The sequence below is a fragment of the Camelina sativa genome, chromosome 8 (genome assembly GCF_000633955.1).
Source record: "Camelina sativa cultivar DH55 chromosome 8, Cs, whole genome shotgun sequence".
Taxonomy (NCBI): domain Eukaryota; kingdom Viridiplantae; phylum Streptophyta; class Magnoliopsida; order Brassicales; family Brassicaceae; genus Camelina; species Camelina sativa.
In genome coordinates this window covers 16,842,424-16,856,281 of record NC_025692.1, presented here as the reverse complement: position 1 = coordinate 16,856,281, position 13,858 = coordinate 16,842,424, and the positions used below count along the sequence as shown (strand labels likewise).

The window sequence follows — 13,858 nt, the reverse complement described above, 5'->3', positions numbered from 1 at the left end:
AAAAAAAAAAAAAAAAAAAAGTTTTTGATCGATTGATGAGTTTTCTCATTTATTGATCTTTCTAGTTTTAACTTGTGTTTTGGTGAAACCGGTCCTGGCGAAGTTTAAAACTCAAGTGTAAACCCAAATTTATAAAAACTTTCAAATCATGTAAATTTCGTCTCTATCAATTTATTGCCCTACCCCAAGAAAAAAAAAACCAAAAAAAAATAGTATTTAGAATTTATTTTCAACAACATACAAAAAAAACCCAAAAAAAAAAAAAAGAAAGTAGGAAATGGCTCCACCGGAGGCTGAGGTGGGTTCAGTAGTGGTGATGGCTCCTCCAACCCCGGGTACACCGGGAACGCCGGGAGGACCGTTGATAACGGGAATGAGAGTGGATTCAATGTCGTTTGATCATCGGAAACCAATGCCTCGATGCAAATGTTTGCCGGTGATGGGATCAACTTGGGGTCAACATGACACATGCTTCACCGATTTTCCCTCTCCTGATGTCTCCCTTACTCGCAAGGTTAGTCATCTGACTCATCTTCCTCTTTTCATAGTATAGTTTGTAACGCATCCTTCTTTTATTGTACTGATATATTTTTAAAAATTTATCCAAATCACCGTAAAAATATATATACATATCGACTAGAACTTGTATGGTTTTTGCTAATATCGTCGTTATGTTATCCGAATTCATACCCACATATTTTATATTGTTGACAAAAAAAAAAGCAAATCATCTTCAAAATTATAATACTAGTTGAAAAGTGTCATCAAAATTTTATGAAAAACAAAAGTTGATTACGTTGATAACCTTTTATTAAATTTCGAGGAACCCTTTAATTTGCAAGCCTAAATTTTATGAAACTATTATAAAGTAAAGATATTCTCATATATATTATTGTATTGTAACAATAACAAATCCAAATATTTGGTCCCTCTAGCTATTAAAAGTCATCGGAATCCACGTTGGGTACAATAGTGAATAAACGAGTTAGACCAACTGGGAAACTATATAGATATATGTACTATAAGGAAACTCACAAGCCGATCGTAAATTTATGATTTTTTTCTGTAAGCTTTACCAAAAGATAACATTTCTTTATTCTTGTAACCGATTTTTATCATATACATACGTCTAATAAGATATTGAAAAAGATCATAAGGTGTTTACGTCACACTTGGAGGAGATTGTAACACGACAAGAACTAGCAGTTCGCAACAGAAAAATAAATCAGAACTGGCGAATAGAAAGAGAGTGATATAAATGTAAAAAACAAAATAAGTCTAGATAAATTAATAGTATATAACTCTAATTAAGGCCCACTCGAACTCAACTTAATTTATTCAATGGACCACCGACCCTCCACATCTTTGAAATTTTTATGGATTGTATATTGTTTTTGTGACAATGAGATTCATTCATAGTCTTGACTGCGATAACATTAAATTGGTTTATTGAAAATTAAACAAGTTGCATATATAATTAATTTTTCTTTTGAGAAACGGTCACACAAGTAATTAGAATTTAATGGGTATTGTTTTGTAATGACGAATACGAATTAGTTATATGGTGTAATACATCAAATTTTATATTGCTTTTTTATTTGTGAAAGACATTTTTTTATTTTGCTTTTTTTTTGTTTTTTTTGTTTTTTAATTGTGAAAGACTTTTTTTGGTTTTGGTTAGGTCTTTTTGATTCATTTAATTGTTGTGATCGTTTTCTTTTGGGTGTATCCATGACGGAAGCAGCCAGCCACGGGATGTATCTTTCTTTAGCGCAATCCACGGCTCTTGTCCTTCTATCATTAACCAATAATTTTTACCCTCTAGAGTAATTCATTCTAAGTCTTGTTTCTAAGAATTATAGTTGTGAACTGATATTCTTATGATTAGTATTAATTAATTATGATTTTTGTTCTTTATATAAGCTATGATTAATTTCTTGATTGGTTGATTCTCGTTAACGTGGGCGTAGATATGGACAGATCATACGCTACATACTAACCGTTGACTGTATTTTGCTGAATACTAAATTACTAATGATAAATTAGACACCAGAATGAAACTAGTTTAATGGTCTTCTAGTGATTATGTGTATTTTACTTGGAATTAGCAAATTTCGCGTATCTTATCTTCTTTGACACAAACTTTTATCCCTTAGATATTTTAATTATTTTTTATTTTTCTATGATTTTGATAGATTACATAATACTCATTCTGTTTTACAAAAAAATGTCATTTTGACATATGTTTACCCCTATTTAATAAGTGGTTAATAAATTAAATTTAATGAAAATAGCTTTCATTTTAGGGGTAAAAAAAATATTTAGCATTAAAACACTCTTTGGAAATATAAAATAACACAAAAATATTTCTCTAAAATAATATTTTTTTGTGAAACAGAGGGAGTAATAAAGATACCATTATGTTAACTAAGTTAGTTGAAGTTTTTTCTGTAGCATTTGCTCATCATTGTTATCTTTTGTGTGTTATGCAGCTTGGAGCCGAGTTCGTGGGAACATTTATCCTGATATTCACCGCAACGGCCGGTCCAATCGTGAACCAGAAATACGACGGAGCTGAAACCCTAATCGGTAACGCGGCATGTGCAGGACTCGCAGTGATGATTATAATACTCTCAACGGGTCACATCTCAGGGGCTCATCTAAACCCATCACTGACCATAGCATTCGCAGCTCTAAGACACTTCCCTTGGGCACACGTGCCGGCTTACATAGCAGCTCAAGTCTCAGCTTCTATTTGCGCTTCATTCGCACTTAAAGGAGTGTTTCATCCTTTCATGTCCGGTGGTGTCACTGTTCCATCCGTTAGCCTCGGACAAGCCTTTGCTCTTGAGTTCATCATCACTTTTATCCTCCTTTTCGTTGTCACTGCCGTCGCCACTGACACTCGTGCCGTAAGTCTCTCTTTCTCTAAATTTTTGTGCATGTTTTCTGTTCAGTATTTTTATTTTCTTTTTTTTATATATAAGAAATAAAAAAAAAAGTTCATGAAACAGTTTTAGAAAAACAAAGCCAGTGATAATGATTTCTGTAGCTAACCCTAATGGAGTTCTCTTTTCTTGATTGGGTTTAATGAGCAGGTTGGAGAATTGGCTGGTATAGCTGTTGGAGCCACTGTCATGCTAAACATTCTTGTTGCAGGGTATGTCCACATTAAACGCTTTTTAAGCTTCATATTTTAAAGAATCGTGCATTGCATTTAAATAAAGTTTCTAAAACACTTGGGAGTTTTCAACAGGCCATCGACTGGTGCATCTATGAACCCAGTAAGGACTCTAGGACCAGCCGTTGCATCAGGAAACTACAGGTCACTCTGGATTTATCTAGTGGCTCCTACACTCGGTGGTATAGCCGGTGCAGCTGTCTACACAGGTGTCAAGCTTAACGATAGCGAGACTGACCCTCCTCGTCAGGTTAGGAGCTTTCGTCGTTAAGTGAGTAAGAGACTTGTTTACAAGTCTTTTGCTGTGTATACTGTTTACTGTATGATTATGTAATGATACAAAAGGCTTTTGGAAGCTTGTGTGAAGAATAAAAGGCGATGTGACTATAAGTCCACGCTCGGCATCGGTTTATATTAAGTCTGATGCGAACTTGTCGTGTCATTGTCAAATTGTGTCTGTGTAATAATACAATTTTACGTGTGGTTTGTGTTTCTTTGTTGGTTTGCTGTTGTATGTTACCTATAGGCAGTGTTGCCTATAGAGACGAGGCTGTTTTTATTAATAAAATCAATTTGTGTGCGTGTAAGAGGTTTTCGAAACATTGTTTAAAACAATTTTTGAGTGCACAATTCATAAAGATTCGGTTCAACCTCAAGGTAGGTTTCACGTTAAAGACAATAAGGGCATCATTATTGGGGGTTTTAATTTTGAGCCTGTACTATTTGATTTTTTAATGAATAAATTATGTACTGTTTAAAAAATAAGAACTTTTGATCTTCTAATTAAAAATAACCCCTCCAATTGTAAGATCTAATTTTGAGTCTTTTATATTTGAAAATATAGTTTTTTGAAAATAAAATTTTTTAAATAGAATAGAAGTAGTACAAATGTTTAAACATATAAGATTTTATAAAAATGGGAAAATATTGCATTTAATTAATTTCTAAACATACAAAACTTAAAAAAATATTACAATAGAAGTACAATGTAAGCAGCAAGTTGATCTTTGGAGAAGATAAGGATTTGCTGAACCACACAAATCTGAATTTCACTTCTTCTGTGAACAGGAAGGAGAACTCTGTGGAGTCATTTTACTATATACAGATCAAATCCAATCTAGTTGACGGCGAAGCTCTTGATGACATACCTGAAGAAACATGAAAGTTCTCATCAGATGGTGGTGGTGGAACCATCATTGATTCGAGTACAACCTTAAGTTATTTCACAGAGCCTGCATATGAGATCATCAAAAACAAGTTTGCAGAGAAAATAAAAGAGAAGTACCTGGTGTTTGGAGATTTCCATATCCTTGATCCTTGTAACCATTGTCATAAAATAGAAGCAGTCAACAACGAGCAAGAGGCTCTAAACAAAGATAATCTTGCACAACTTTTGAAAAGAACCCAACCGAGTTCTTTCATTTCTACAGAAAATTGAATTTTGTCTTCGTTACCACGCAGGATGTTATCACCCGTTACCACAACTGGAGTTGAAATAGCTTCTTGCCCTGTAAATGCTAGAGGCAAGTTGATTCCTCGCAATGCCATCCAGTCATCTCTCTCTCCCATTTCTCCCATCCCCACCAAACATATGAATCTAGAAGTAAACAAGAAAGCAGAAGCAGGAGCAGCTATGTGACGTGAGTGATTCATTACATAACCATTGACACATGAGAAAAGTTTGATTCCAAGACGTGTATATGTCTTACAGCTAGATGTAACAACATGTTGGTAATAGTGTCCAGGCTGTGGAACAGAGGCAATCTGAATGCCACCAGTCTTGTCCCAAGAAACATGAGCATTACATTTATACTTCAAATACCAATGGAGACCATAAGCAATCTCAACTCCAGTTGTGCCTTTAATCCTGAAATCCAAGTTAGAAATAAACAAATCTTGGAAGAGAATAATCTCTGGTAGCTACTCCCACCACAAACATCCTATTGAAACAAAAAAAACAATCACTACTGTAAAATCTAACTCTAGTACAACAGCGTTAAAGGCAAAAAAAGAAGAACCTTTGAGATAATTCTGAAATCAAAGCTACGAAAATGTGTGGGAAGCAGTTTTTGCAATAGACCCTTAGCTGCTGATTCTTGTACAGACAGAATTGGTCGTAGAGAATCTAAACGGTCAAGCAGACTCTTGATAGCAGGATGTTGCTTTGACAAAGATTGAAAGTGAAAAGAAAGAACCAACAACACAAACAACACCAATTTGATCATGCAAATCATGTTGATACTCTTCCAAGATGCATCCTATATAAACACCAATAAGGCCGTTTATATATAACCTACAATTATCTAGTTTATTGACTAACAAGATGCATCCAGATATAAGTTACAGAAACGATCCAACACACAAAAAAAAAATTATCATCGGATACTACTAATTTCACCGGAGATTTGCATATATAACAGGAGGGAGAACTAAAAGTCTAAAAGCGAGAGTCTCGTGGATGGTACCTGACCGGGAGCGTAAGCTTGAGCAAGAGCAGCAGTGGAGGGATCAGGTTTCGACGGTGGAGGTAGTGAGATCAAAGCCTGCTTTTTATAGTGTTGGCCTCTCTGCTCGTCTCGTAGCTTTCGATTCCAATCTCCAACGACTCCAACCAATTCAATCTCCTCCGAATAAGAGATTCGCGACAGAGAGCGAGAGAGAGAGGAAGGGAAGAACACAATACGGGCAAAAAAAAAATGGTTCTCAATAAAACTCTTCACCCAACCCTGCCCTGACACGTCACAACCTCTTATATGAAATCGAGTATACTAAATAAGAGGAGCTCTTCTTCTTTTATTTTCTTTCTGATTTTTTTTTTCTACTTTTCCACTAAAACCTCTCTTAAAACCCCATTGAGGATAACCTAACTAGGTGGACATGAATTTCACTTAAGATACTGGTCAAATAAGCTCATGAAGATAATTTTACTAAGCCCAACAAGAACTAGAATTGACAATCATCCAAAACGAGAATATTTTCGATTATTTTATCAAAATGATTGATAGTTTTCTGTTTTATATCTTGTATAAATGATAACTCCTGGGATGGAAGTAAGTGTGTGCGTTCAATCACATCATAAAGGCTTAACAAAATTGTTTTACTATGAGAAGCCTTGAAAGTTTGAAGCTTATTAATAAGATTGTGTGAAAATGATGAAACAACAATATAGAAGCCTAATGAGTGCATACAGCAGAGAAATTAAACACTGCACAAAGTTTAGTAAACAGTGGTGATGGTGAAGATAGCAACCTTACAAATAATTAGTGACATTGCAAAGTGATACTACTAGTATTAAATAGAAGAGCCACAAAATTGAAAATTTGAAAACGGGTTTTAAACATTCATCACCACCAGATTTGATTTGATATCTTCAACTCTTTTCTCAGTCTTTTATGACTCTGTTTTGGTAAAAGGAAAAGTGGATGAGAATGACTAGTTAAGTAGTAAGCTATTTCGGTTCTACACCAAACCGAATCTTGCCATTTGGTAACAGTAGCATCTTTGAAGATTGAGTGACGTGAAACACTGATTCTGATTCTAACTTTACAAGTTGAATACCTAAGAAACAGCTGAAAGGTTTGAAAATATACAAATCCCCCATAGCTTGTTTGGACATTCTTGTTCATAAACCCAAAAGGCATCAAAGAACAATCACAACATGAATATCAATCAACTTTTCATGGACAGATCAAAGTGAATGCAATCGAAAATCTTTTCGAGGTCAAGCAGAGCTTTCTAACCGTCATTCACTGTTTCTTCACTGCCGATGTTTTCGCCTTGGAGAGTGTTTTGATCATTCCTTTGGTGATTTTCCAGAACCAAATGAGGTTCATCACTGCTAGAGCCGGTGGTATCGTAAGAAGGCTGTAAAATCCCAGTGGAAACACTTGCTTCACCTGCAACGCGAAACCAATCTTTTAGATTCGTGTGTCTACTAATATCTTCCTCGTTGGTTTGTTTTTACTCATCAAGCTCAGGATTGAGCTTACCTGATGGAAATGGAGGTACATGTGAACAAAGAAGTAGATGAACAATAAGATCCTCGCAACCTGGAAAAGCAGACAGAGACATTCAGTTTATTTTTCTCCAAACACTACAACACAGATACGTTTTGGCCTAATTAGTAGTACCAGCCAACCCAAGAACAGCGCAATCCCGTTGAGAGTGTAAGCCTTGGAGCCTTTTTGACCACTAGTATCCAAATACCTGCCATTACCACAATTGATGATTAGAGGCAGCCACTAACATATATTTGTGAAGGGAGTCAGAAACTTACCACCGCAGATTAACAAACGGAGTTGTGGCCTCTGATAAGAGAACTATGAAGATGTAAAACTGACTTTGCCCACTTGTGACAGAAAGAATGATTGCGAACATCGACAAGAAGTGATGAAACACCTTAAACAGGTAACAATAAAACAACACCATTAGCTAAATACCAAATCCATTTAGCCAAACCAGAATTAAATGCCAACTCTAATCAACGTTCATTAACAAATATGGAAAATATTATATGATGCCTTACGTATTCAATACCACCAAGAGCAGGGAAATGCCAAAAGATCATTGCCAAGTCTGATAGAAAATAGCCTAAGGAGATCTGCAAAAAGACCAAAAGACATAAGAGACGATCTCACTCACTGCCAGTTGTTGAGATTCTAGAGAGACTTCTTCCAGAGAACTAACCCCCATTACAGATTCCGATAACTTCGTTGTACTATTGATAACTGCATCACCATGAACATTCTCATCAAACTGATCAGATATCACCAAGAGATAGATTGAAGCCACAGAAGTCAAAACAGCATGAAAGGTTGAGAATCCCCTGTGAGAAGAAAGCACTAGCTCAAAACACAATCAACCAAAAGAAGATCAACAAACTCAAAATAAGGGAATAATCTAAAAAACCTATTGTTCCATTCCATTCTAACTTTGCTGTCGAGTTTTCCATAAACACCACCAAAGAGCAATGGACTTATGAAACGAGTCAAGTCATAAACCTTCAAAAAAAACAAGAAAAAAACCAAAAAGTTACAATCTTGCATCATCATCAACATAGACCTTAAAAAGATAAGGGTAAAAATCAAAAAGGCTTACGATTTTGCACATGAGAGCACCGGAACAAATCGAAGCAAGCAAAAGGAGTTGTCTTGATGAGACCAAGGCGTCATCGGAATCGTTCGTCATTTAAAGATTCAAGCTTTTTGATTGGATCAATGACTCAAACAGAGCTAATAGGATACAAAGAACAGAACCCAGAATCAAAAACTTAAATATGTGTCACAAAGAATTGAAAAGGTGAAACCTTTTTGGTAACCCAAATTCGAAAACCTAAGAGATGGGGTCAAAAGGATTAAAACCTGAAGGGAACAAGAAGATGAGGAAGGAAGGGAAGGAATCAAATCTCTCTCGCTTTCGTTCGATAATGGTCCCGCCTCAATTACAATCTCAGATTGTCAAAGTTTCAACCTTTTCTTTTCTCTCTCTCTCTCTCTCTCTCTCTCTCTCTCTCTCTGTTTTCTTATGTGAGAATCAAATTTGTTTTACTGTATTTGGGTTTTGCTTATAAATTGCTTTGTAGCACCAAAAGTTGTAATTTTTATGTGAAAATTTGGAGGAAGTTGGGAAATTTTGAAAAAGGAGCATTTAATGTGTACCAAAAAGAGGTGGATGGTTAATGGTTTGGTTAAATACAGACGTGGCTAATGTATTTTGAGTTGTTGAATTGGACATAAATATGGAAAAAGTACCATTTTTTTTTTTTTTGACCATTCTAAAAGTAAGAAGATGTACAAATGGAAAATATTATTGTTTTGATGTTGACTGACCAACTGTAACAAAAAAGATTCTCTCAATTTTTATTGTTGTGTTTGAAGGGAGGTGTGTTTTTGTGTGGGTAGGTTTATGTGAGGTTGAGTGAGTACATGGAGTCTGGAGATGTGTTGTTTGATGGAATCCGATTGTTACGTTGAGTTTTATATTTAAAAACTCATCAACCAAAGCAATTGAAGTTAAACGAGCGATCTATCCAAGTACAGTAAACGTACATTAAAGCAGAGTCGGTCCAACGTTATAGTAGAGAGTAGTCCTACTCAAAACTAAAAAATTTGTTATTATTTTTGAATGTTATATACTCATAAACGAAAAAACTTAAGAAATTCAATGGGAATGACAAAGAAATATATTAATCATTGAAACAAAACAAAAAAAAAAAAAATCATTTTTGGACCATAGTCCTTGGCTTCTGTTGCTTATGTTTTGAATTGAGTCTCATTCTCAGATTAATATAACTTAGATGGACCTAAATAAATAATCTAAGAATCATCTACGTACTATAATTTTTTTTGGCGGAAACTTTGGGTATATATTGATTTCTTATCTTTGCTCATACATACGTAGTGGCATCCATGGAGTGATAATCAATCTTCATAGCATTAATGGATGAGCATCGCCGCAAATTAAACCACTTATAAAACATTGAGGTCGTGGATATGCATTATGCCTTCCAATCTAGATCACAATATCCATAAGAGTGCATACTTCTTTGAAATATATAAAATGCTCGGAAAACCATGAACGATGAATGATCCCAGTAGGTTTGAACAAAACTGTAACCAAAATAGCATCCATGAACATAGAAAACTAACAATACTACTTATTTTAGGCCATATATTTAATATTTTCGTATTTGTAAACCTTAATTTTTGCTACCCGAATGAGTAAAACCCAGAGGAAGCTTAGCTTCTAGAAAAACCTCTTCTGCTAAATTTTCGTTAAAAGATGGATTTATATAAATATCAAGTTGATGGACCTGCCATTACTTTGCAAATCTAACCACAAAAAAACATTTGAAATATAGTCATCTTAGCATTATTAGTGGAGTCACTCTCCTAAGATACTCACAAATTAATTAATCATATAATTAATACTAATTTAAGTAAAGCAATTCTAAGGGCATGTGCATCCGTTAGGACTGATATTTGGTCCTTCAAATATTTTATTTTTATTTTGAGAGTTTCTTAAGTTTTGTATGAGCATTAGTGTCCTTTACAGTTGGTCCCCTGGAAAAAATAATAGTATTTTTAATTTAAAAAATTAATTATTTAAATAAATATGTAAAAAGATATTAAAGTTTTAATTAAAATAAAACATATAACATTAACATTATAAACATAAGAAAATGACAAAGTGAATCTGAAAATTTCATCAAGAAACTGATAAATCTCAATATTTCCATGGAAACTACAAGCACCTAAAAGAGTTCCCCATACAACAGCGTCTGGTTTCATTGGCATTGTTTTGATGAGATCACATGCTTCTTCCAGCTTCCCAACACGTCCCAAGAGATCGATCATGCATCCGTAGTGCTCTAGCTTTGGCGAAACCTTGTGAACTTCCTCCATGGACTTGAACAATTCTTGTCCCTTCACTACCATCCCACCATGAACACAAGCTAGCAGCAACCCGACAAATGTCACTGCATCTGGTTTTTCTCCTTCTCGCTAAAGTACCAATAGAAAAATCATAAGTGTTAGAACTCTAAAGAACAGAGGAATCAACATGCATTTGAACTGAAGAAGAAACAAAACAAAAAATGCTCACCAACATTTGTGAATAAAGCTCAAGAGCTTCGTTGTGTTTCCCGTGAGTAGCTAGACTACCAATCATTGAGTTCCAGGAGCACAAATTTCTCTGGTTCCCAATTTCATCGAACAAACGTTTCGCTACATCAATCATTCCACATGTTATCTTATTACAAACCTTTGGTAGCTCTGCTTCTTCCTGCGTCTTTTCACCAAACAGAGATATTCCTAATTCTCTTCTGATATCCTGTAATAAGCAAAGAGCATGAGTTGTATACTAATGTTCATGATACAATGTCCACATAATCAATACAAACTGACAACAATCTTAAGAGACAAAGCCATAAACTCGGAGAGTCAACTAGGTAAACCCATAAACATAAACCAAAAACCTAATTATAACAAAAAATTGACACACTCAACCATCGATACCAAAAAAATAATCCAATACCCTAAATCGAAACAAAAATCAGAGAGATCATATATCTAAAAACACATAGTAAACTATCCAAACAAATTCCCGAAACCCTAAATCGCGAAAGGAACATAAACCCTAAATCGAATCCCACAAAAAATTTCTCAAATCTATCGAATCCCACAAATAATTGCCCTAATCTATCGAATCCCACAAACAATTTCCCTATTCTATCGAATCCCCCAAACAATTTCCCTTTACCCTAAATAAAAAAAAATCATAAAAACCCTAAATCGAGAATACATCAAAATCGTTCTTGAATTTACAACACATACCTCTTACAATTGGATATTTTGGAAGATGATACACTAAGTGAGGTCTTCGCGTTGCAAAATCTTCACTTTGATGGAGGCGATCCAAAGTTTTTGTTTAATCGCCGTCGCGATACAGAGAGAGTAAAGAGAGAGCGTGCGAAAGATAAAATGAATTGATCCGTCGAGTTTTTTTTCATTTCACCCTACAAATAAAACAACATCCTATTACAGGATGACATGTGTCCTGAGGGACGCATAAAAATTGTCCCGTTTTTAGGAACGTTTCTTTGTATAATCTATGATTTCGATTTAAATTAATCGTTTTAATTATGTAGGACGGACGAAGGACGGTGCGATGCACATGCTCTAAGAGTATTTTTGCATAATCAATCTTTTACTAGAAAACCCAAAGAAGGTTGCTCAATCTTTTAAATAATAAATTTTTAATTTGCTGCTACATGGATTCTTGAAGAGAGGATTGTCTTCAAGTTCAGACATTTTCTCCTTTGATTCATTTGAATCCAAAATAAAAAATACATCTAATTGTCTTACTGCCTAAAACCTGCAACTACAACTCTCATACTCAAAACCTGCAACTCCCACACTTAAAACCTGCAACTCCCACCCTTAAAACCTGCAACTACACAAACCTGCAACTCCCATAGTTAAAACCTGCAACTTCCACAGTTAAAACCTGAAACTACACTTAAAACCTACAACTACAACTCCCATCGACTACTTCTTTGTGTGAGTGAGTGTTTCAGGAGCATTTCCTGATCATAGTCATTAAGATCATCAAAAAATATCCCTCCAAGTCCTGGTCTCTCATCACGGTGCTGCAAGCAAAGATCAAAGAGTTCTATAACATCTTTCAAAGGCCTCACAAAAACAATAGGGGCTTATCAAAGTCTCTGAGCTGTTCCTACCCTTTTCCAATTTTTAATAACATCCCTAAACACAACTTCAGAGCTTAGGCTTTTAAACTGAAGATGTCACACAAAACACAACACACACCTTTATGTAAAAGCAGTCATCACACCACTTCTTGAATCGGAGATAGAAGGAAGGGTCGAATTTGTCACAGGCTTGCTTTTGAATCTACAACAAGAAAGACAAATTTACATGTAAAAAAAGCTATCAATCTCCCAGTACCTTCATAGCAGTAAAAAAAGAGGGCAAAACTCAGTTGCATAATTATATCCTTGAATTAGAACTAGAACATGTAAACAACTTTCCAATATTATGGAAATGGAATCAAATCCTGTTTCACATACCCACTGACAGTTGACGATAGGAAAACTATATAAGGACCAAGCAAAGACTTCAACATTGGCAAAGGAATAGCTGCCTCTTCATCAATAACCAACGGTTCTAATTGTGAGAGCTTTTGATGCTCGTACGGTTGTATATACTGCATGAAGAAATCAAAGATCATGGAACACCTTAGAGATGGACTCAAATCACAACTTGAGGACCATGAATTAACTGAGGGATTAACAAACCTGGATAGTTTGTCTATGCTGCTTGAAGGTGATTTCCTGCAGAAAAAGCACCTATAGGAGATTGATAGCAGATACGAATGATGAACAGGAGCATCAACCAGCAGTGAAGATCATTACGAAAATTCGTTGTAGAGAGAAGAGACACATAGGGCCATCATTTTCTGTAGGAGAATTCTATTGTGGATAAAATAGCATTATAGGAACAGCCTCCTAACATTGAGTTACAAAGTTATCAAGATCTACTCACTAAGGACCATTACATAAACAAAAAACCCCATTACATTCTACATTTGCGGTGCTCAACTCAATTCTCAGTGTAAGTATAAGTCCTCACTACTCTACAGAGAAAGGTTAACTAGATTTGAGCTGAAACAGAATCATCTAAAGCCTTGAGAATTTTGGGATTAAGAATCGAACCTGCTAATGTCAAGTGACTGACTCCTTGTGGATTAGCCTCCATATGACCAACAACCATCGCCTTTTTAGCCGGATAAATCAACGATTCGATGGTAATCGGTTGATTTTTCCAATAGAGAAGAATCGCCTTTTTATCTTCCACGAACGAGAGAGAAGAGAGAGAAAAGATGTCGGGAAAGAATGAAAAAAAATGAAGACAAAAAAATTTACCTTTTATATTTCTGAGTTCACCAATCACCAAATGCCACGTCGCGTCGCTATAGGGGTTACTCCAAAACCTTCCCACAGAACCGATACTCTGCCTGTTGGACTCATATATGGGTTTTTTAACATTTTGGGTCCCAATAATGAAAGTAACCCACTGAGTTACTCCAGTAATGATGGTCTTAGCCACTAAAAGGACCTTTCTTCATAATTTTTACTTTTTTTTTTTTTTTTTTTTTTCC

At 35.2% G+C, this 13,858-nt stretch overlaps 3 protein-coding genes across 4 annotated transcripts; 1 reads left to right on the top strand and 2 right to left on the bottom strand.

Moving 5' to 3' along the window:
• On the top strand, positions 7 to 3,768 carry LOC104707328 (probable aquaporin NIP5-1). Its single transcript, XM_010423655.1, has 4 exons — positions 7 to 514; positions 2,493 to 2,912; positions 3,099 to 3,160; positions 3,257 to 3,768. Exons 1-4 carry the CDS (start codon positions 278 to 280, stop codon positions 3,450 to 3,452), a joined length of 915 nt encoding a protein of 304 aa, XP_010421957.1. The 5' UTR covers positions 7 to 277; the 3' UTR covers positions 3,453 to 3,768.
• LOC104707327 (transmembrane protein 56) lies at positions 6,618 to 8,721 on the bottom strand. Of its 2 annotated transcripts, XM_010423654.2 has the most exons (9): positions 8,542 to 8,720; positions 8,279 to 8,412; positions 8,090 to 8,181; positions 7,868 to 8,006; positions 7,707 to 7,781; positions 7,458 to 7,579; positions 7,312 to 7,387; positions 7,171 to 7,230; positions 6,618 to 7,077 (listed from the first exon to the last, which is right to left on the bottom strand). In XM_010423654.2, exons 2-9 carry the CDS (start codon positions 8,366 to 8,368, stop codon positions 6,928 to 6,930), a joined length of 804 nt encoding a protein of 267 aa, XP_010421956.1. In that variant the 5' UTR covers positions 8,369 to 8,412; positions 8,542 to 8,720; the 3' UTR covers positions 6,618 to 6,927. The 2 variants fall into 2 exon arrangements, with proteins under 2 accessions (XP_010421956.1, XP_019084055.1); XM_019228510.1 differs by having other exon boundaries at positions 8,279 to 8,721.
• Positions 10,219 to 11,557, bottom strand: LOC104709615 (pentatricopeptide repeat-containing protein At5g08510-like). The gene is made up of 4 exons (XM_019228767.1): positions 11,515 to 11,557; positions 10,784 to 11,011; positions 10,354 to 10,683; positions 10,219 to 10,242 (listed from the first exon to the last, which is right to left on the bottom strand). Exons 2-4 carry the CDS (start codon positions 10,916 to 10,918, stop codon positions 10,219 to 10,221), a joined length of 489 nt encoding a protein of 162 aa, XP_019084312.1. The 5' UTR covers positions 10,919 to 11,011; positions 11,515 to 11,557.

Bases quoted from the DNA above. Each gene is read 5' to 3' on its own strand.
- LOC104707328 (XM_010423655.1), top strand. From the start codon at position 278: ATGGCTCCACCGGAGGCTGAGGTGGGTTCAGTAGTGGTGATGGCTCCT. The intron at 2,913-3,098 runs GTAAGTCTCTCT...TTTAATGAGCAG, and splicing joins TCGCCACTGACACTCGTGCC to GTTGGAGAATTGGCTGGTAT. The intron at 3,161-3,256 runs GTATGTCCACAT...AGTTTTCAACAG, and splicing joins CTAAACATTCTTGTTGCAGG to GCCATCGACTGGTGCATCTA.
- LOC104709615 (XM_019228767.1), bottom strand. From the start codon at position 10,918: ATGATTGATGTAGCGAAACGTTTGTTCGATGAAATTGGGAACCAGAGA. The intron at 10,684-10,783 runs GTGAGCATTTTT...TTGGTACTTTAG, and splicing joins AGCTTTATTCACAAATGTTG to CGAGAAGGAGAAAAACCAGA. The intron at 10,243-10,353 runs GTTTATAATGTT...TATTTTTTCCAG, and splicing joins TCACTTTGTCATTTTCTTAT to GGGACCAACTGTAAAGGACA.
- LOC104707327 (XM_019228510.1), bottom strand. From the start codon at position 8,368: ATGACGAACGATTCCGATGACGCCTTGGTCTCATCAAGACAACTCCTT. The intron at 7,782-7,867 runs GTTAGTTCTCTG...GTCTTTTTGCAG, and splicing joins TATCGGAATCTGTAATGGGG to ATCTCCTTAGGCTATTTTCT. The intron at 7,580-7,706 runs GTAAGGCATCAT...TACCTGTTTAAG, and splicing joins CTCTTGGTGGTATTGAATAC to GTGTTTCATCACTTCTTGTC.